The 23,322-nt window shown below is 44.4% G+C and overlaps 2 protein-coding genes, 2 long non-coding RNA genes and 1 pseudogene across 10 annotated transcripts in view; 4 read left to right on the forward strand and 1 right to left on the reverse strand.

Annotated features, from left to right (window-relative positions):
* The first annotated feature begins 1,277 nt into the window (after positions 1 to 1,277).
* Positions 1,278 to 3,099, forward strand: LOC144528941 (tripartite motif-containing protein 16-like). Its single transcript, XM_078267829.1, has one exon. The coding sequence runs from the start codon at positions 1,362 to 1,364 to the stop codon at positions 3,024 to 3,026; it is 1,665 nt and encodes a 554-aa protein (XP_078123955.1). The 5' UTR covers positions 1,278 to 1,361; the 3' UTR covers positions 3,027 to 3,099.
* Positions 3,100 to 12,479: 9,380 nt separating this feature from the next.
* On the forward strand, positions 12,480 to 14,755 carry LOC144528989 (tripartite motif-containing protein 16-like; annotated as a pseudogene).
* Positions 14,756 to 18,246: 3,491 nt separating this feature from the next.
* On the forward strand, positions 18,247 to 19,630 carry LOC144528531 (uncharacterized). Its single transcript, XR_013502909.1, has 2 exons — positions 18,247 to 19,164; positions 19,220 to 19,630. It is a non-coding gene; the product is annotated as an uncharacterized LOC144528531 (long non-coding RNA).
* A 25-nt stretch (positions 19,631 to 19,655) lies between these two features.
* Positions 19,656 to 20,027, forward strand: LOC144528530 (uncharacterized). Its single transcript, XR_013502908.1, has 2 exons — positions 19,656 to 19,899; positions 19,952 to 20,027. It is a non-coding gene; the product is annotated as an uncharacterized LOC144528530 (long non-coding RNA).
* A 758-nt stretch (positions 20,028 to 20,785) lies between these two features.
* The window catches only part of mindy1 (MINDY lysine 48 deubiquitinase 1), an 18,834-nt gene continuing 16,297 nt past the window's right edge, over positions 20,786 to 23,322 (reverse strand). For all 7 annotated transcript variants that reach the window (XM_078267168.1, XM_078267167.1, XM_078267169.1 and 4 more), the window contains 2 exons: positions 22,570 to 22,743; positions 20,786 to 21,118 (listed from right to left, as the gene is read on the reverse strand). In XM_078267168.1, coding sequence (XP_078123294.1) covers positions 21,047 to 21,118; positions 22,570 to 22,743 — 246 coding nt within the window. In that variant the 3' untranslated portion in view covers positions 20,786 to 21,046. The remainder of the gene's footprint in view (positions 21,119 to 22,569; positions 22,744 to 23,322) is intronic.

Raw genomic sequence — 23,322 nt, forward strand, 5'->3', positions numbered from 1 at the left:
TGGAAGCGTTGGTTCACACATGTTTATTAAACACAATCAGCAGATTACAGCTTCTGAAGGAGACGGGAAAATAATAGTCACATAAAACATAAAATAGTGCAAAAAGCTGTAAAAAAATCATAAAAAAGCTGCTTAAAAATATCAAATAAAGTGACAAAAGAGAATCACAAAAAGCAACCAAAAAGCATTAAAAAAGTGTCAGAAAAAAGCATAAAAATTTTGCAAAAATTGCATAAAAATGGTGCCAAAAAAAGCATAACAAATTGTGCAAAAAGCTCTAAAAAACATTAAAAAAATCATCCAAAAAGCTGCTTAAAAATATCAAATAAAGTGACAAAAGAGAATCACAAAAAGCAACCAAAAAGCATTAAAAAAGTGTCAGAAAAAGCATAAAAATGGTGCAAAAATAGCATAAAAATGGTGCCAAAAAAAGCATAAAAAATTGTGCAAAAAGCTCTAAAAAACATTAAAAAAATCATCAAAAAAGCTGCTTCAAAATATCAAATAAAGTGAAATGTCGTGTAAATAGCTCCGGTAAATGGGATAAAAATCTCCTTGGGAGAAATAGATTTAGAGTGAGCCCCGGATGTTTACGTCTGGCTCCGCCCCCTGGGACATGAAGTACTCTGTCAGTACTTTGTACACACTTCTTTACCTGATCACTCCATCATTACTCCAGTTATTTAACATAATGACAGGACAACTCAGTCATTTAGTGAACTGGGGAGCCGTCTCCAAACCCTCTGCTTCTAAGAAGACTTTACCTCCTAAAAGCTGAAATCAGAGGAGTTTTTAAATGAGAAATGAGCTGTGTTGTAAACAGTGTTGCTGCGTTCCTTATCGCGTACTTTTTCTTCGGGACATTAAACTCTGAGATAACATCCCAGCTTGAACTTTGAGCCTCTTGCTCAGATATGCTGCACAGAGGATTGTGGGTCAGAAAAGCACGCTGGCTTGCATACTGCAAAATGCAACCAGAGTGCATCGGGACACATTATTTGGCATTCTGCATTTGACATTATATGTATTGGGATGTACTATATCTTTCCCTGTCATACTAATGGTAGTATGGGCATTGCAACACACCCAGTATCTCTCTCAGAGCACTCCTCTTCCAGGAATGAACAAAGCTTGATAACCCCTCCCTCCTCTTCCTCCTCTCTAACACAGCTAGCTCCACTCTGTGCACATATTTCCTTGTTCCCTCCCCCTTCAGAGCTACAGTTTGCAGATGGGTGTAACCAACATGCTGGGGGAAGGACAACAGCCTATCACATGCTGTTGTTACATCAGAGCTCAGACTAGTTTCACTTCTCAGGAAGTGAGACTCAGACAGTCGTTGTCACTGAGCGAGAGGTGAAATGGCGCAGAAAGGAGTTCAGCTGGACCGGGAAACTATTTCTTGTTCCATCTGTCTGGATCTACTGAAGGATCCGGTGACTATTCCCTGTGGACACAGCTACTGCATGAACTGTATTAAAGGCTTCTGGGATGAAGGGGATGAGAAGGAAATGTACAGCTGCCCTCAGTGCAGGCAGAGCTTCACACCGAGGCCTGTACTGGTGAAAAGCACCATGTTAGCAGATTTAGTGGAGCAGCTGAAGAAGACTGGACTCCAAGCTGCTCCTGCTGATCTCTGCTATGCTGGAGCTGAAGATGTGGCCTGTGATGTCTGCACCGGGAGAAAACTCAAAGCCATCAAGTCCTGTCTGATCTGTCTTGTCTCTTACTGTGAGAAACACCTTCAGCTTCATTACGATGTAGCTCAGTTAAAGAAACACAAGCTGGTGGAGCCGTCCAAGAAGCTCCAGGAGAACGTCTGCTCTCGTCATGATGAGGTGATGAAGATGTTCTGTCGTACTGATCAGCAGCTTATCTGTTATCTCTGCTCCGTGGACGAACATAAAGGCCACGACACAGTCTCAGCTGCAGCAGAGAGAGCTGAGAGGCAGAGAGAGCTCGAGGGGAGTCGACAGACCATCCAGCAGAGAATCCAGGACAGAGAGAAAGATGTGAAGCTGCTTCAACAGCAGGCGGAGGCCATCGATCTCTCTGCTGATAAAGCAGTGGAGGACAGCGAGAAGATCTTCACCGAGCTGATCCGTCTCCTGGAGAAAAGAAGCTCTGATGTGAAGCAGCAGGTCAGATCCCAGCAGAAAAGTGAAGCGAGTCGAGTCAAAGAGCTTCAGGAGGAGCTGGAGCAGGAGATCACTGAGCTGAAGAGGAAAGACGCTGAGCTGAAGAAGCTCTCACACACAGAGGATCACAACCAGTTTCTACACAACTACCCCTCACTGTCACCACTCAGCCAATCAACATCCAGCATTCAGATCCGTCCTCTGAGCTGCTTTGAGGACGTGACGGCGGCTGTGTCAGAAGTCAGAGATAAACTGCAGGACGTCCTGAGAGAGGAGTGGACAAACGTCTCACTGACAGGGACTGAAGTGGACGTTTTACTGCCACAACCAGAGCCCAAGACCAGAGCTGGATTCTTAAAATATTCACGTGAAATCACACTGGATCCAAACACAGTAAACACACAGCTGTTATTATCTGAGGGGAACAGGAAAGTAACATTAATGAGACAACAACAGTCTTATTCTAGTCACCCAGACAGATTCACTGACTGGCCTCAGGTCCTGAGTAGAGAGAGTCTGACTGGACGTTGTTACTGGGAGGTGGAGACGAGAGGAAGAGTTGTTGTAGCAGTCGCATACAAGAATATCAGCAGAGCAGGGTGGTCGGATGAATGTGGATTTGGACGAAATGACAAATCTTGGGCGTTAGATTGTACCAACCACATTTATACATTTTGGTCCAACAAAGTCCAAACTCCCGTCTCACGTCCTGGGTCCTCCAGAGTAGGAGTGTACCTGGATCACAGTGCAGGTATTCTGTCCTTCTACAGCGTCTCTGGAACCATGACTCTCCTCCACAGAGTCCAGACCACATTCACTCAGCCCCTCTATGCTGGACTAATGGTTTGTGGTTATGGAGACTCTGCTGAGTTGTGTAAACTGAAATAGTCAGAAGTCATTTAATGGTTAATTTCTGTCATTCTGAGTTATTTTTTATTAAAAAAAGGAAGACTTCTCTAAATTGCAGCTTGTTAAATGTTAATATTTTCTGGTTCCTTCACTCCTCGAGGATTTTCAATGTTTACACACACACACACACAGACACACACACAGACACACACAAACACACTCACACAAACACCTACACACACACACACACACAGACACAGACACACACACACACACACACACACACACACACACACACACACACACACACACACACACACACACACACACACACACACACACACACACACACACACACACACACACAGACACACACACACACACACACACACACACACACACAGACAGAGACACACACGCACACACGTGTATACACACACACACACACCTATACACACACACACCTACACACACAGACACACAGTCACAGACACACACACACACACACAAACACAGACACACACACACACACACACACACACACAGAGACACACACACACGCACACACACACACACACACACACACACACACACACACAGACACACACACACACACACACACACACACCTACACACAGACACACACACACAGTCACAGACACACACAGACACACACAAACACAGACACACACAAACACAGAGACACACACACACACACATACACACACACACACACCCACACACACACACACACACACACAGACACATACACACACACATACACACACACACACACACACACACACACACACACACACACAGTCTCTGCTGAGTTGTGTAAACTGAAATAGTCAGAAGTCATTTAAGGGTTAATTTCTGTGTTAACTCTTCAACTGATTTAGTCTCCATGTTTGATGCTGATTTTTGGGACTTTCTGTTTTCTCAACATTTTTCTGTCAGTGTTTTCAATGGTTTTCATGTGTTTACACGTTGTTGTTGCTTTGTTTCTGTTCTTGTTGCCTTTTCTTTTTTCTTTTTTTGCTCGTATCAACATTTTTTGTCACTTTCTTCGACATTTATTATCTTTCCTAAACATTAGTGATGATTAGTGTGACGTCTTTATTTGCTCGTGTTGAGGTTGTAGAAGTGATGAGATGATTTAGGGTGGTGATGAACATCATTGGGGGAGAAGTCTTTACCCAGATGATGTGTAGATATGAGCTGTTGTTTGTCATTCATGTATTTCTCCACGTTATGTATCTGCGGGACAGGAAGATGTCTGTTAAATAGCAGTGTCTTAATAGTGTATATAAGGCTGTTTAAGCTGTATGTTAAAATAGACGAGTCGAAGAAAACCTTTCAAGACGGCGGAAAGGCTTCAGGACATCGTATTTCTGTTTATATCTGACATGTTTAGCATTTCATCTCATATATTTAGTTCCCCCTATCGAGAAATAAAGACTTTTAAATCCAGAAACACCGTTCTTGTGACTTGACGATACCTCTGAAGTGACTTGTAAGACCTCTTGCAGATACGAGGCAATAGCATATGCTAAGTCTTTCCAAATGCTCAATCAGGCTCCAACTGCTAAAGGGTTGTTTGGTGGGATGTTTTTAAGAAAGACAGAGACCATGGGAGGGGAGGGGGGAGTTTTATTATATGTGAAAAGTACTATTAACCCTTGTAAGGTGTTCATATGTTTGTCACGCAGCCAATGTTCCCGTGGACCCACCACATTATTAGGCTTTTAAATCAATACAGCCATGAACATTTATGTAACAATGCTTAACAGATGTTTACTTTAGCTCAATTACCAATGATACATACGGTCATTTATGGTTCATATTTGCCATTTACCCCTGTGAGGTCACATTTATGATCATATGATCATTTTCGTTTTATTGTGAGAATAGCAGGTGCAGAAAGACAACATAGTTTCATAGCACCTACAATTAAACACACTCGGGTCCAGTAGACCAGAACACCTCATATGTAATAGTTATGTGTAGGGGGGTGTACCGAGCCAAGGCCAATTAGTTTGAGTTAGAAGAAATAATAAATAGCATAATATGTCTTTTAGCAAACATTGAAAACGGGTCCCACAGACCCAAACACCACACAAGGGTTAAATGCAAACAAACTGAATGGCATAGGGAATCTGATATTGAATGTGTTGGTGTCAACATTTCACTTTCAGCTGAAATGGCATTCACTTTAATCTGTCTATAGCGAAAACCCTCAGCAAAGCTTGAGGTCTATGATCAGGTAAAAAACCTTCATAGTTTGGATTTTAACAAAGAGGTCATATTGATGGGGGACTTTAATGTCAATTGGAGTGATAAGGGTGGAACGAAGAAGCTTAAAACCATTACAGACTATGTTAATCTTACACAGTTAATTGAACAACCCACAAGAATAACTAATCGGTCAGAAACTGAAATAGATGTTCACAAATAAACCAGAAAGACTTACTAAGACCTTTAATCTAATGACAGGGCTGTCAGATCACAATATCATTCTCTTTGACAGGAAGCTAAAAAAGGTTTATGAGGTTTTTTAACATTAATATGAGTTCCCACTAAGGTCTATATAAAAGAGACTTCAGATACAGTATTAGGGGACCACTAAGGTCTATATAAAAGAGACTTCAGATACAGTATTAGGGGACCACTAAGGTCTATGTAAAAGAGACTTCAGATACAGTATTAGGGGACCACTAAGGCCTATATAAAAAGACTTCAGATACAGTATTAGTGGACCACTAAGGTCTATATAAGAGACTTCAGATACAGTATTAGGGGACCAATAAGGTCTATATAAAAAGAGACTTCAGATACAGTATTAGGGGACCACTAAGGTCTATATAAAAGAGACTTCAGATACAGTATTAGGGGACCACTAATCTGGTCTGGTGAAGTTTTAAATCATGTATTCCTAAAGGGAGTCTGGTGTGGGGGTTATGTTATAGCTACCGCCCCCGACTGTAGTGACGTTTCGCACCCCCCGAGTGCGTGATGACGTCGTCACAGAGGCCGCACCTGTGTGATGCCGTTAATATTGGATCTTATTTAGATGAAGGTGTTAAAAACGCCGTTGTTAGACCAATGGGTAAAGGCTAAAAGTTAGGAGTCCCCTATGACGGTCATATGGTCATAGGGTCGAGGGGTTATATATATATATATATATATATATATTGAAAAAAGATGGTGCTATTTTATGTCAGTGTTTGGGGGTTCATGTATTTCTGTTGTATTTCTGTTGTATGTTCTGACCAATGGGTAAAGGCTAAAAGTTAAGAGTACCCTATGACGGTCATATGGTCATAGGAGCAAGGGGTTATATATATATATATATTGAAAAAAGACGGTGCTATTTTATGTCAGTGTTTGGGGGTTCATGTATTTCTGTTGTTTTTGTGCAGGGAGATCAGTATTACAGGATATAAGACTATTAGTTATTAAACCAATCCTCTGGTTTAATAAGAAAAAGAAATCGAGCTGAAAGCACTAAGTAAGCTGAAATTGGGTAATTATCTACAGAAATGTTTATGTGATTTTTATTATTTATTTTATACAAGGTGTTTTATATCACTAATGGTATCTTATTGTTTAGGTCGTCTTTACCTCTACAAAAGCGACAGTGTGGTGAGGGGGTTTATTTAATATATAATATATAATATATATATAATATAATATTTAAAAGGGGTTATTTTCTCATAAAGTGTGTGAGTGTGTGTCTCAGAAATCTCAGGGGTCTTCCCCACCCAAATCATCATGGTCGACCATTGCTAGTGATGAGACTGCATCTACTGTGGTAACCGAGGGCCCTGATTATGCTGTAGAGGTACCACACTTTGTATCTAACTAGATATACTCAACTAACGTGGTAAAAATCTTTATATGTATATTAAAACTGTTCGACCCCATATGTTTTCAGACGCTAAATGCTGTAGCAGCATTGCAGAGAGAGCATCCAGAGGCAGGGGTGTCATTCACCCCTTCATTGGAGGTGTTACATTTCCCAGAGAGAGAGGGTGATGATAAGGGGCCAACAGGAGGGGGTTTACAACGTGGGGACGTAGCAGATTTCCAGGACACAGAAGTGTCAACGGTGCCCACAGTCGTAATTGACCCAATCCAAGTTCTACCTCAAAGTGGCGCTGAAGAGGTGAGTACCTGCTAGTGTGTTTTATGGGTCTGTAGCATTGTGTGGAGGGGTTATCACATGTCTGAAGGTGTGTGTGTGTGTGTGTTTATTTAAACAAATGTGTTTTTATTATGTCATAGTCATGAAGGAGAAAGCAACGAATCACCAGAAATAGACCACACATCGATTACCTCTAATCTGGACCCGTGTCAATGTCGTGGGAATGAAGGTGATATAGAATGTGCTTGTATGTGTTTTATTCCAGACACACCCATCAGCCAGAGGCCTGGTGTTTCCTGTAATCACACGGTCAATGGAGCAGACAAAGGGCGCCCCAGTGCTCATGCATCAGCAAACGTCTCTGTAAATACAGAGGATATTGATGAGGCATTTGAATGTGGTCAAATATTGGATTGTTTTAGTACTAACAGCAGTTTTGAGACAGTCGCCCCCATAAACCGTCCTGAGCAGATAACATCATTACAGGGTGAGGCACTCTTCGCCTTCTGCGCCGAAACTACACGTCGACACACTGCGTCAGATGCGATACATGACCAAAACAAAAATATCAATAATCTGGTGAATAAAGTAGACGCATTGCAGACAGCTTATGCACAGTTGTTTGACGTAGTCACAGCCTTGGGTGTGGCGTTAAATAGTTACGGCAGAGGTCTTGAGAGGTCTGAGGCACAGCATCTGCAGCGATCAGTCGCCCTCAACACACTACTGGTTCCGTTGATAGCCATATTTTCAAAAGACAATAACAAAATGAAGTGAAGCAGTCATTGGGGGTCTGTAAAAAAAAACAACAAAATAACATTAATAGCAAAAATGGGTACCCCCGCCAAAAAACCTAAAAAATCAGAGCAAATACATACACACTACAGTGACACCGATGTAGATGCTTTATGTGCAGATGACTATACCCGTGCTGCGTGCCATCACGATGCGTATATTCAGTGGTGTGAGAAACAGAGAAAAATATTCCAAGATGTACTAGACAACATGTGCACGGCTGGCCCCAGTGGCACACTTCCCCAAGAAACAGCTAGCCTTGGCACCATACAGGCATCAAATCAGGCCCCACCAACAGTATATCCAGACAGACCTGGGGATTGTCTCGTCACCATACAACCCACAAATCCTGAACTGAACAACATATGTACAGCTTGCCCCAGTGGCACACTTCCCCAAGAAACAGCCAGCCTTGGCACCATACAGGCATCAAATCAGGCCCCACCAACAGTGTATCCAGACAGACCTGGGGATTGTCTCGTCACCATACAACCCACAATTCCTAATCACACAAGGCAGACGTGTTTTGCTAGTGTCCAATCATCAAATTGTATACGTACAGATGATTATATAGAACCACAGCCATCCACAAGTACATACATGGGGCCAACTATAAATCCTCAGGGGCCAATACAGTGTGGAGAGGGTCGGGTTTCTAGGATAGCATCCAAAGAGATTCCTGTTTTTAATGCGGCGGTATTTCGTCAAGCCATTGATTTTCGAAATAGTGATTTGACGGATATTGGTAGTGTGCCAGCGCGAGTGCATAGTACCCTAACGGGGTTAATCGAGAGGGCATTAGACACCCTGTCAACACATATACCGTTGGAAAGCTCCCTCTCTCCTGTACAATGCTGTTGGATCCAAATATGGTCATTTTCCTTTTTATCAGCAACCAATCGTGAAAGTAAAAGGGGGGATTTAACTCTAAATGAGCAATCTCATTGGCTGATGCCAATTTCTGACAACGTGATTCGCTTAGAATCGTCACGTGACGCGCTCTGACATTTCCGCGGTAGTTCAGAACGTCGAAAGAAGTGCGTCAAACGGTCGAAAATCACCTCAGAGAAGACGAAAACAGGTGTTATTAGCAAGAAGACACGGGATTACAAACTGAGACAGCAGGTGATGAAATGCCTTCACGTAGTACGTTGATGTTTAAACTGTCCTTCAGACAACAGGAGTGTTCAGACAGTGGAGGTAATCAGACTGTCTCTCTCTCTGTCTCTCTCTGTCTCTCTCTCTCTCTCTCTCTCGATACCATCTGATAATATTCGCGACAATATTGACCTCTTTGAAAATGTGGTTGAAAAGGTCGGGCAGGGTGTGGTTGTCCGTCAGCATATAGGCCTATAAATTCTGCATCATCGTGTCCGAAATTAAAGGGGTTACGTGCATACGAACCGGTGTATGATTCATTATCAACGAAAGCTATAACTACGAATTTAGGTATCTGTCCTATGAATAAATTCTCTTGGTTACACACTCTCGTACCTGTCGGTATGGAGAATGTTTTTATGGCTACTCTGTCAATAGAATATTTGGCATTAGTGTGTTGTAGTGCTCTACTATGGGCTAGTCTCACAGTCGGAGCCACTGTTATCTTTTTTACAAACAGACTGGCAGACATTATTTTCACAGTGAATTGAACATTTCCTGGGGTCATTAGTGCAAAGTCATCTTTTGACCGGATGAATTTAAGTGAAATGTCCACACCATTTAGCAGCAGTTTTTCTTGAAAGAACAAGTCGGCATGTACTGGCGATATTAATTCCACAATACGACTTTCACCAGTGTAGGATCCCCGTTGCTCTAACCCCAAATTATTGCGTGTAATAGATGTATCATCCATTTTTCCATCTGTGTCTTTACAGAATAGGCCAGTGCTGAACTGTGTATCTAGTGTTTCTCTTCCATAGTTTAGCAAACATTCAATAATTCCTCTGTATGGGTACGTATTTGAAGACTGTGTAATCAATCTATCGCCCAGCATTATATCTACTTGGGAAAAAAGACTGCATCCAGGGTAGTTTATAAACCCCACAGCAGCTGCATTAGCCAGCAATGTGCCGTCAGGATTTGTAATCCTTACACGTGTGTACAGATATGAATCGTTAAGATCGATGTAATCTTCGCCACTAGCTGATATGAAAAACTCTATAGGACCACTGTCTGTTAGAGCGGACATGGACGGTATTTCTAGGAAAGTTGATTTTTTAATAGATGTCTGAGTGTACGGTACGGTACGGTAAACAGGTCCAATTCTGTCTTCACACACACTTCCGACTGATTATGAATGAAAGCCATGATTACTTCCTAAGATTAATTTAGAATATGTCTTTTGCTAAGACCAGAGAGCGTCGGGTCGGAGCTCTGCGTCTTCTGAAAGCTGTCTTCTTTTTGATGACTCTTCGTTTTTTGGTTGTGGTTTTACGTTTCCTAGATACAACCTGGTACGCCCACATACTGAGGGATTTCTTCTTAACGGTTTGCGACTGTACGCCATGAGACCACTTCCCTGCTGTCTGGTTGCTATGGTATTTCGAACATTAGACACAACGTCCCCAATAATACCCGTGGCAGCAGTTTTCAGATGCGGTTTGGCTAGATTAAACCCTTTTTTCAAAAGGGGGACAGCCATTCGGAACAGATTTCTGAACAAGCCCCCTAGACCATTCCCATATTGGCCGCTGGTACCTATGTAACCAGGGAGTTCTCCACCGGCCTGGTTCATATAGTAGGCTGTATATCTCCCGTCATCTGAGGTGTATGCTTTGCGCATCATTGTAATGCTGCTTCACGGGTCTAAAATGTAGTTTGACAATAACTTTTCCGTATGAGAAGGGGATGTGTTTGTTCTGATCGTCGCGTAAATCTATTTGAATGTCCGTAATAGTTGAGCGTGACAGCGATGGTTAATGAGGCGTATCGTAACTCATAGTGGGCTTACGACGGCTCTCATCAGAGATATTTATACACCGGAGTAGTGGGACATGGCCATCACCAACTAATTGGTAGTCCAATATGTTGCTATAAATAAACATATTATAGCGACCCGCATGGATGTCTGCAGGTCTGGTGGCTACACATTTAACACGGGGGTTGGAATCTATTTCGAACACAGTGTCTGGAATGAAGCCAAGAATCTCGGCCACACGGCCTGTAAATGCTAAATGATACCCCGCGCCGCCAGTAAAGTAAACCCTGTTTGTAATATTGTTGTAGCTCATGGTTATGTCAGCTGTCCCTATACTAGACATGCATCTCATATTATACTCTTTAACAATGCTAGCCACTGAATTATAACAACCGACCGCTAGCTCTATTATACATGTCTGTTTAGTATTTGTGTCAAAAATTTCAACCTCAGCATTATCAGTGGTAAAATTATTCCATATCCTGGGGTACTGTATCTCTATGAGGCCTACCTCGTAGGGCTGCTGGAATATTAACGGTTTTGCAAAGTTTGTTCTGAACTGCCATATCTTATTGTTCGGATAAACTAGGGCTGAGGCATTGCTGGGGAGCGTAACAAAAAAAACTTTCTTATACATTATACCTACACCTGTTACTACTGAATCAGAATGATTAGTTTATGTGTTTGTCATGGTAGCTTTATCTCACATCAACTATGTCTTTTTCAGCGACTCATGAATTGAATGTATCAGGCCACCCTAACCATTTCACCAGGACTAGCTTTTTACGACCTACTTTCTTGCTATCAATTATTTTCTCTATTTTAAACACTCCTTCTATTATCTGAAATGTCGTGTAAATAGCTCCGGTAAATGGGATAAAAATCTCCTTGGGAGAAATAGATTTAGAGTGAGCCCCGGATGTTTACGTCTGGCTCCGCCCCCTGGGACATGAAGTACTCTGTCAGTACTTTGTACACACTTCTTTACCTGATCACTCCATCATTACTCCAGTTATTTAACATAATGACAGGACAACTCAGTCATTTAGTGAACTGGGGAGCCGTCTCCAAACCCTCTGCTTCTAAGAAGACTTTACCTCCTAAAAGCTGAAGTCAGAGGAGTTTTTAAATGAGAAATGAGCTGTGTTGTAAACAGTGTTGCTGCGTTCCTTATCGCGTACTTTTTCTTCGGGACATTAAACTCTGAGATAACATCCCAGCTTGAACTTTGAGCCTCTTGCTCAGATATGCTGCACAGAGGATTGTGGGTCAGAAAAGCACGCTGGCTTGCATACTGCAAAATGCAACCAGAGTGCATCGGGACACATTATTTGGCATTCTGCATTTGACATTATATGTATTGGGATGTACTATATCTTTCCCTGTCATACTAATGGTAGTATGGGCATTGCAACACACCCAGTATCTCTCTCAGAGCACTCCTCTTCCAGGAATGAACAAAGCTTGATAACCCCTCCCTCCTCTTCCTCCTTTCTAACACAGCTAGCTCCACTCTGTGCACATATTTCCTTGTTCCCTCCCCCTTCAGAGCTACAGTTTGCAGATGGGTGTAACCAACATGCTGGGGGAAGGACAACAGCCTATCACATCCTGTTGTTACATCTGAGCTCAAACTAGTTTCACTTCTCAGGAAGTGAGACTCAGACAGTCGTCACTGAGCGAGAGGTGAAATGGCGCAGAAAGGAGTTCAGCTGGACCGAGAAACTATTTCTTGTTCCATCTGTCTGCATCTACTGAAGGATCCGGTGACTATTCCCTGTGGACACAGCTACTGCATGAACTGTATTAAAGGCAGTGTACAGAAATGTACAGCTGCCCTCAGTGCAGGCAGAGCTTTACACCGAGGCCTGTACTGGTGAAAAGCACCATGTTAGCAGATTTAGTGGAGCAGCTGAAGAAGACTGGACTCCAAGCTGCTCCTGCTGATCTCTGCTATGCTGGAGCTGAAGATGTGGCCTGTGATATCTGCACCGGGAGAAAACTCAAAGCCATCAAGTCCTGTCTGCAATGTCTGGCTTCTTTCTGTGAGAAACACCTTCAGTTTCATTATGAATCAGAGACATTCAAGAAACACAAGCTGGTGGAGCCGTCCAAGAAGCTCCAGGAGAACGTCTGCTCTCGTCATGATGAGGTGATGAAAATGTTCTGTCGTACTGATCAGCAGCTTATCTGTTATCTCTGCTCCGTGGACGAACATAAAGGCCACGACACAGTCTCAGCTGCAGCAGAGAGCGCTGAGAGGCAGAGAGAGCTCGAGGGGAGTCGACAGACCATCCAGCAGAGAATCCAGGACAGAGAGAAAGATGTGAAGCTGCTTCAACAGCAGGTGGAGGCCATCAATCTCTCTGCTGATAAAGCAGTGGAGGACAGCGAGAAGATCTTCACCGAGCTGATCCGTCTCCTGGAGAAAAGAAGCTCTGATGTGAAGCAGCAGGTCAGATCCCAGCAGAAAAGTGAAGCGAGTCGAGTCAAAGAGCTTCAGGAGGAGCTGGATCAGGAGATCACTGAGCTGAAGAGGAAAGACGCTGAGCTGAAGAAGCTCTCACACACAGAGGATCCCAACCAGTTTCTACACAACTACCCCTCACTGCCACCACTCAGCCAATCTACATCCAGCATCCATATCTGTCCTCTGAGCTGCTTTGAGGACGTGACGGCGGCCGTGTCAGAAGTCAGAGATAAACTGCAGGACGTCCTGAGAGAGGAGTGCACAAACGTCTCACTGACAGGGACTGAAGTGGACGTTTTACTGCCACAACTAGAGCCCAAGACCAGAGCTGGATTCTTAAAATATTCACGTGAAATCACACTGGATCCAAACACAGCACACACACAGCTGTTATTATCTGAGGGGAACAGGAAAGTAACATTCATGAGTCAACAACAGTCTTATTCTAGTCACCCAGACAGATTCACTATCTGGTCTCAGGTCCTGAGTAGAGAGAGTCTGACTGGACGTTGTTACTGGGAGGTGGAGACGAGTGGAAGAGTTGATGTAGCAGTCTCATACAAGAATATCAGCAGAGCAGGGCGGTCGGATGAATGTGGATTTGGATACAATGACAAATCTTGGGCGTTATATTGTACCAACCACATTTATACATTTTGGTCCAACAATGTCCAAACTCCCGTCTCAGGTCCTGGGTCCTCCAGAGTAGGAGTGTACCTGGATCACAGTGCAGGTATTCTGTCCTTCTACAACGTCTCTGGAACCATGACTCTCCTCCACAGAGTCCAGACCACATTCACTCAGCCCCTCTATGCTGGACTAATGGTTTATGGTTATGGAGACTCTGCTGAGTTGTGTAAACTGAAATAGTCAGAAGTCATTTAAGGGTTAACTTCTGTCATTCTGAGTTATTTTTCATTAAAAAAAAGGAAGACTTCTCTAAATTGCAGCTTGTTAAATGTGAATATTTTCTGGTTCCTTCGCTCCTCGAGGATTTTCAATGTTTACACACACACACACACACACACAAACACACTCACACAAACACCTACACACACTTACACACACACAGACACAGACACACACACACACACACACACACACACACACACAGAGAAATAGCAGTGTCTTGTAATCCCATGTGGGACGTGTAATGGGAAACAAATGACATTTAAATATGACCTTTTTATATTCTTGTAACCTCTGGGTGAATGGCGTGCCGAGGGGAAGAAGCAAAGTGGCACCAGACTGTCTCCTGTGTTGAGATTGTCGATCAGAAATGTTGAGTCATGTTAACGCAGCTCGTTACACTCTGCGATGTATATAAGCCCGTTTTTTCTTCGTCCTCGGTGAAGACGTTTATACTTTGCGCTGCTGTGCTGTGTGAAATTGTTACTCCTATACCTGCAGGTATAAATAAAATAAAAAGACCAAACGTGGTTTAGTTTCCAACTGTCATTATTTGTGTATTTTAGTGGTTTCCATGTTCCTGGTCGTGTACACACACACACACACACACACACACACACAAACACACAAACACATGAATCTGTATTGCAGCTAAAGTGAAGAGAGCTGACAGTTTGTGCAGAGCGGTGCGAGAGGAAGTCGGCCGACCACCACCATTGTAGACACCCAGCTGCATATCCTGTATGGCACGTGGTGCATTTCCTGTAAGCTTTTGGTGGAGGCTATTGCTTGGCAAAAAAAAAACAGACTCCTGGTGCTCACAGCACAGAGGCTCAGGGCCTCCAATCGGGAGGGAACACCCGTCCAGCCTGTCCCGTACAGAGTCTGGCACTTAGGGACAGAATGGGGGACCTGGTGCCTTCAGGCAGCGGGACTTAGAAGATGTATTACACCTCTCAGCACTCGCAGGGAAACTCACAGAATAAATAAGAATACCTGAGCTCGTGTTGGGCCAGGAAACTGGTCAATGTTCGTATAAATAGGAGTAAGTCGCTGATAGAGTCTCTTCTTTTTGGGGCATTTGGTACTGAAAGAATCTCCGTATTAGAGCATTCATTTCATTGTGTTAGGGACATTTTTGTTCATTTTCTTTCTGTGAGTATTACTGAAGATCACATGGTTATGAAGCTTCCCTCGGCAGTACTTTTTCTATACATCTGGGGTGTTAATCAAAGCCTGGTCTTTGGGTTCCCTGACCCAGGCGAGGACCCTTTAGTACGGGTGTGTGTGTCTCTATAATGAACTGAAAACAGGAAAGTATCTGAAGTAACTCCTTTTAAATAGGGCGAAACATGGGCCCCGCTGACGGTAGCTGGTGTTACCGTACGGCAGGAGAGGGCAGAGTAGAGAGAGGGTCATCAGGGGAAGATATCAGAGGAGTTAGCCTCGAGAATAACAGTGATACGGAGTCTCCATAACGGTCACATCGTTCATCACCTCCATCTCTCCATCTCTCCATCTCCCTCCATCTCTCCACCTTTCCACCTGTATCATCCGGTTCTACACTATGGATGCCACGGTAAATTGATGTTCCCCCTGTGTAGAACATGTGCCGAGCAGATGAATCAGGCAACCCCATGTAACCACAGCGAACATGAGAGACAATTGTCGGGAGTGTGGGTAACGTTTGAACTAAACAAAGCCGTGGAGAAAGGATATCGGGTAGTCGCCATCAGCGAGGTATGGCATTTTCCAGAAAAATCGGATCAGCTTTTTAAAGGCTATGTTAAAACATTTCTCAAGCTCAAGCAGCAGGCTTCCGGCTACCCAGGGCATATCAAAACGGAAGATGAGAAACAAAAGTACGTCGAGGACTACTATGTCCACTAGGGTATCCGTCTGGACCTTGCCAAGAAAAGTGTTAACAAGGCAGTCAGAAGTATCCAGAAACTCTTACTGAACAGCCTTTGGGGTCGGTTTGCGATGTGTAATAACATGCCAAATGCTGAGCTCATAACAGACCCAGAGCGATTTACATAACTCATGTTCAGCGATGCTTTTGATGTTCGACAGTTCTCATTTATTTCTCCAGAAGTGGCGATAGTGCAGTGGCGACATGCTGAGTGTCAGGCTTCCAGTGTAAAAGACGTTAATGTCTTCATAGGGGCCATGACTACAGCTTACGCACGTCTCGAACTTTATGAGCTGCTCGATAAACTGCAGGAGCGCGTTCTCTACAGTGATACAGATAGCATCATATTCACCACCAGAGGCGATGAGTGGGTACCAGAGCTAGGCCCCTTTCTGGGAAATTTAACGGACGAGCTTAACTCCTCACTGCTCTGCGGTGATCCCAACGAGGACTATATAACTGAGTTTGTTTCTGGCGGGCCAAAATGCTACGCATATCAGACCGTCCAAGGACATACACAGGTGAAATGCAAAGGCATGGCTAACCCAGTCCTCCAGAGTACCCCTAGGTGGACATGTAGTCCCTGCAGTCCTCCAAAGTAACCCTAGGGGGACACGTACCCCCTGCAGTCCTCCAGAGTACCCCTAGGGGTACACGTACCCCCTGCAGTCCTCCAAAGTAACCCTAGTGGGACACGTACCCCCTGCAGTCCTCCAGGGTAACCCTAGGGGGACACGTACCCCCTACAGTCCTCCAGAGTAACCCTAGGGGGACACGTACCCCCTGCAGTCCTCCAGAGTAACCCTAGGGGGACACGTACCCCCTGCAGTCCTCCAAAGTACCCCTAGGGGGACACGTACCCCCTGCAGTCCTCCATAGTATCCCCTGCAGTCCTCCAGAGTACCCCTAGGGGGACACGTACCCCCTGCAGTCCTCCAGAGTACCCCTAGGGGGACACATACCCCCTGCAGTCCTCCAGAGTACCCCTAGGGGGACACATACCCCCTGCAGTCCTCTAAAGTAACCCTAGGGGGACACGTACCCCCTGCAGTCCTTCATAGTACCCCTAAGGGTACACGTACCCCCTGCAGTCCTCCAGAGTACCCCTAGGTGGACATGTAGTCCCTGCAGTCCTCCAAAGTAACCCTAGTGGGACACGTACCCCCTGCAGTCCTCCAGAGTACCCCTAGGTGGACATGTAGTCCCTGCAGTCCTCCAAAGTAACCCTAGTGGGACACGTACCCTCTGCAGTCCTCCAGGGTAACCCTAGGGGGACACGTACCCCCTACAGTCCTCCAGAGTAACCCTAGGGGGACACGTACCCCCTGCAGTCCTCCAGAGTAACCCTAGTGGGACACGTACCCCCTGCAGTCCTCCAAAGTAACCCTAGTGGGACACGTACCCCCTGCAGTCCTCCATCGGATCCACGTTTGTATCCCGTAAATTACCCCACTAATAATGCCCGGAATGATACCAAACTTCTACAGTAGTACAAATACTTTCTGTACTTTAGTATGGGCTGAAATATGTGCCACCAGAAAGTGAATTTCAGTCATTTATCCACAGTTCACATTCAGTTCTCACATTTCAATTTCAAGTTACTGTGACAGGCATCCCGGTAGTCGAAGGTAGTCGAAGGATAGGGTTCAGTGGCACAGATACACAGGACTCCTCTTCGGCCAATCAGCACCTACGTTTTGGAGCACAGTGCCCACCATGAAACGAGGAAGAAGTGCTTGCCTTGCCTTGACCCAGAGACTGGCGTGACCACCACCATGGATACTGTATATCTACGATCTAACATAGGTAGAACCTCAAAATACAAGTATGAACCTTAAAAGATTTGCATAATATGAGCACTTTAATAATAACCCACAACAACAAACAAATGAGTCGACACCAGTTTTGTGTTTTTGTTTTTATTGATAATTTGACATCATGACAAATTAAATACAAAGCTTAAAGAGAGCGTGGCAGCGGCCCGACAGTCACACACGTTTAAAAACACCGGAGCGACAACAGGAAGTACCGGCGGCGCCACTCAAGAGTGAGAGCAGTTTGTTAACCATCTGCACTTCAGCAGCGTTACAGCAGCGTTACAGCAGCGTTACAGCAGCGTTACAGCAGCGTTAAAGCAGAGTTACAGCAGCGCTACAGCAACGTTAAAGCAGAGTTACAGCACGGCTTTAGGTCCAAAATGTGCTTTTAGTTCGGTCTTGTTTACGTCCCGACGGACCACTGATTTGTTCCAGCAGCAGATTTTTTAAAATGTACGGACGTCATAAATAACATATACTGAACTGTATGTATGAGAGATAGATAGAGATATATTCTTAAAAGTAGGCCCAATGTTCCCACTTTTCTAAGACTTTTCTTAAAAGTAGGCCCAATTTTCCCACATTTCTAAGAGTTTTCTTAAAAGTAGGCCCAATTTTCCCACATTTCTAAGAGTTTTCTTAAAAGTAGACCCAATTTTCCCACATTTCTAAGAGTTTTCTTAAAAGTAGACCCTATGTTCCCACATTTCTAAGAGTTTTCTTAAAAGTAGGTTCAATGTTCCCACATTTCAGAAGTCTTACCTACTGGTGAAACGTTTCAAAGTTTATATTTTCTGCATTTAAAACCTGCTGGGAAACAAAGATCAGTGAAAATCTGACGGGACTTTATATATTTGTAATCGATTCCTTTAACGGTGATGTTAACGTTTCCTGTTTTAGAGTTTCCTCTGCAGTGAAGCGGCTCGTAGGACCAGAACAGTTTCACCAGAACCGGTCAGACATTTTTACTGTTGGCGACCATAGTCGAACCCGTTCTCACTCCCATAGCGGGACGTACGGATGCTCGGTCAGGTGCCTTTGGCGTTGTTATTGACACTAAAAGTCTCCTTTAACTTCAGATCTAAACGTCCTGGGTCGGGACCATTGGCGTCACTTTGGACGCAGTTAAGTTTAGGGAAAGATGGTGGGTGGGCTTATAAAAGGTACGTTTACGTGACACGCAGGACAGGAACGGGACAGTTGGGTTTAGGTAAAGAACGGGACGGTTGGGTTTAGGTAAAGAAGAACGGGACGGTTGGGTTTAGGTAAAGAAGAACGGGACAGTTGGGTTTAGGTAAAGAAGAACGGGACAGTTGGGTTTAGGTAAAGAAGAACGGGACGGTTGGGTTTAGTTAAAGAAGAACGGGACGGTTGGGTTTAGATGAACGGGACAGTTGGGTTTAGATGAACGGGACAGTTGGGTTTAGGTAAAGAAGAACGGGACGGTTGGGTTTAGGTAAAGAAGAACGGGATGTTTGGGTTTAGATGAACAGGACAGTTGGGTTTAGGTAAAGAAGAACGGGACAGTTGGGTTTAGGTAAAGAAGAACGGGACGGTTGGGTTTAGGTAAAGAAGAAACGGGACAGTTGGGTTTAGGTAAAGAACGGGACGGTTGGGTTTAGGTAAAGAACGGGACGGTTGGGTTTAGGTAAAGAAGAACGGGACGGTTGGGTTTAGGTAAAGAAGGACGGGTTTAAGAAGAATGGGACGGTTGGTTTTAGGTAAAGAAGAACGGGACGGTTGGGTTTTGGTAAAGAAGAACGGGACAGTTGGGTTTAGGTAAAGAAGAACGGGACAGTTGGGTTTAGGTAAAGAAGAACGGGACGGCTGGGTTTAGGTAAAGAAGAACGGGACGGTTAGGTTTAGGTAAAGAACGGGACGGTTGGGTTTAGGTAAAGAAGAACGGGACGGTTGGGTTTAAGAAGAACGGGACGGTTGGGTTTAGGTAAAGAACGGGACGGTTGGGTTTAGGTAAAGAACGGGACGGTTGGGTTTAGGTAAAGAACGGGACGGTTAGGTTTAGGTAAAGAACGGGACGGTTGGGTTTAGGTAAAGAAGAACGGGACGGTTGGGCCATGTGATGTTTGACCCATCCACCCCCCCAACCAGCCTCTCTACGATGAATTTTGGGCTTTCATACTACTCTCTACCGTTGTCTCTCTTCATACATCATCTTAAAGCTAAACGGGGATTTTTGCGGCGTATGCGACGCTGAGAAACACTGAACGAGCGTCCGAATCTTAACGAGTTCGGAGTGAGAACCTGTTGGACCTTTACTGGAGAAACTGGTCCAATCAGAAAAGAGATTTTACATAAAATACTGATTACGTTAACGGATTTTCCAACAGTTTCCCTTCATAGATATAAGATGCCATCGCTATGAGCTTTATAGACAGCCAATCAATATTCCTAATGCTTTATAGATCAGTGACAAATACAGACAAACTGGAATGAAATTAATCTGCTTAATTCTGCATTATTTTGGATTATTTCTCAGCTCTTAACTCGTGTATTCTTTACACCCTGTCCATCCAGAAGTTATTCATTTTAAAGGTATATTTCAGACCAGTTAAGCTTTAGAGAATTATTATTTATTGGCCGTTAATGAAGCCGTTTGTTACGACTCATAGACCTTTTCCTCAGACAGCGGTACCTGTGTGTGCTCCACCAGACTCAATGGTACTTTCTCACATTTTTTACAAACTTTCCAAAAACTCGGAATCACGTCTGAAACAAACTGTTTATCAAAGCACTGGGGTTTGGCATCGAGCTGTGTGTGTGTGTGTGTGTGTGTGTGTGTGTGTGTGTGTGTGTATATATATATGTGTGTGTGTGTGTGTGTGTGTGTGTGTGTGTGTGTGTGTGTGTGTGTGTGTGTGTGTGTATGTGTGTCTGTCTGTTTGTGCGTGTGTGTATATATGTGTGTGTGTGTATGTGTGTGTCTGTCTGTGTGTGCATGTGTGTATATATATATATGTGTGTGTGTATGTGTGTGTGTGTGTGTGTGTGTGTGTGTGTATGTCTGTGTGTGTGTGTGTGTGTGTGTGTGTGTGTGTGTGTGTCTCGATAGATTACGATGATAATAAAGGAGTCTATAGGACGACACAGTCCGAGTCCTTCTCTCTTCTCCGCGCTCCACCCTGCTGTGACCCCTGACCTCTGACCTGAAAACACAACAACAACAACAACATCATCATCATCATCATCATCATCATCATCATCATGACAACAACTACACAAACAGACAAACAACAACAGGAGCTTTTGGCTCGTTCACATCAAAGAGAAAGGGAAGATTTGTGTGGCATTAATCGCCATCTGTGGCCCCATGGGCGTGCTGGTCTTACAGGGAGGTGTGTTCAGGTGCATTCTGGGCGTGCTGGTCTTACAGGGAGGTGTGTTCAGGTGCATTCTGGGCGTGCTGGTCTTACAGGGAGGTGTGTTCAGGTGCATTCTGGGCGTGCTGGTCTTACAGGGAGGTGTGTTCAGGTGCATTCTGGGAGTATTGCTATCTTGAGGCAGCGGGAAGTAATTGCACCATTGATCAACAAAAACCTGGTCTAAAGTCAAAGGCAAATCCTCCATTATAACAGCAATGCTCCAAGGTCCAAACGCGCCTGGCTTTTAAAGGGAATGGGAGATGATCTCTGATTGGTTGATTGCATGTTACGCCCAAAACACACCTCTGGTTAATGAAGACACTAAGAACAACCCTTTAGAACCATGCGCCCGGCGCACGGACCCTTTTCTCCACCGTCAAACTAGCAAAAGTGGATTTGGACACGTCCTAAACACACCTGCACCAGACACGCTTCACGCCGTGGGCTCAGGTTGTTAAAATAGGGCCCTGTGTCTAATCTGCCCGCCCAGATTTGCACGGAAACACCTTAGTGTGAACGCACCGTAACAGAGTATTAGTCAAGGGGGTAAGCTTCTCCCCAGAACACGTAGCTCCTATGGCGCCATTTTGATGCTACCAAGCCATCACCTCCCGTTAGCATCCCGTTGACTGCCATTTATTTTGACGTCACTTTGACAGAGAATACCTTTACATCTGACGCGTTTAAAGACTCCATTTGTCCGTTGTTTATTTCTAAAGAAACACGACAATGTATAAAAGGCTCCATTACCTTGTAGCTCACGTTATGGCTCCGTAGCAGACGTTTTTATAACAATAGGCTAACGATTGGGTCATAACCACGAGACTTCCTGTCTCATAGTAGAGGAGTTACCGTATAGTACAGGAGAAGCTCTCAGGCAGTTTGGACTTCCATCAGCTGTTTAAGTGTAATGACTAATGTTAACTATCATTTTAGTGATCAATAATGAGCCTGTGTCTATGTTATCTCCTTACATATACCTACGCTCTCCGTCTCTGCTAGATTGGGAATGATTGAGATTTCTCTTGGCACAGCTACCAGAAGACTTCCAACTTTCAGACAGGTTGCTCACGTCACATCTACGTCTTCAAGCTCAGTTGGAGGCTGCTCAGTAACGCTCAGCCATCACCAGGAAAGAGCTTCTAATGTCCTTCACTGGTCTCCGTCCAGAGACACGGGATCTGCTGGTCCAGTTTATATAATGTCTATGGTATTAGTGCGGTGTGTTTTTGTACCTGCGTTGCTGCAGGAGGCGATCCCTGCTGTTGCTGCGGTTGCTGTTGCTGCTGTAGTTGCTGCTGCTGTTGCTGGTATTCTTCCTGTTGGAGCTGTCGGGCCAACTCCAGGTCACTGAGGGGCCCAGGGGCCCCGCCCTGCTGCTGCTGCAGGGAGACCGCCACCAGGTAGTCCTAACGCCAAGACAGAGAGGACCAATCACTGAGTCACGGGGCTGTCAGCTTTCTCTGGAAATCTTTATTTATTTTTTTTAAGATTCTTTTTTTTGTGCTATTTTTAGGCTTTTATTTTGAAAGGACAGCATGGACATGAAAGTGGGAGAAACAGGGGGAATGACATGCAGCAAAGGACCACAGGTCGGAACTGAACTGTGTGTGTGTGTGTGTGTGTGTGTGTGTGTGTGTGTGTGTGTGTGTGTGTGTGTGTGTGTGTGTCTCTGTCTGTGTGTGAGTGAGTCTGTCTGTCTGTCTGTGTGTGTGTCTGTGTCTGTGTGTGTGTGTGTGTGTGTGTGTGTGTGTGTGTGTGTGTGTGTGTGTGTGTGTGTCTGTGTCTGTGTGTGTGCGCATGTCTGTACTCTGTGTAACGTGGAGTTTTCCCTGCGTGTCTCTACGACGTGTAACGTTAGACAGCCAATCACAGACATTATTAGACCTTGGTAGAAGCATGCAGCGTGCTGATTGGCTCAATGATGCTGTTCATTTTGTAAATTAAACACAACATGAACATTATGTTTTTACAAGTAAACTCTTATT

The sequence above is a fragment of the Sander vitreus genome, chromosome 14 (genome assembly GCF_031162955.1).
Source record: "Sander vitreus isolate 19-12246 chromosome 14, sanVit1, whole genome shotgun sequence".
Taxonomy (NCBI): domain Eukaryota; kingdom Metazoa; phylum Chordata; class Actinopteri; order Perciformes; family Percidae; genus Sander; species Sander vitreus.

Coding starts and splice junctions, on each gene's coding strand:
- LOC144528941 (XM_078267829.1), top strand. CDS start 1,362: ATGGCGCAGAAAGGAGTTCAGCTGGACCGGGAAACTATTTCTTGTTCC.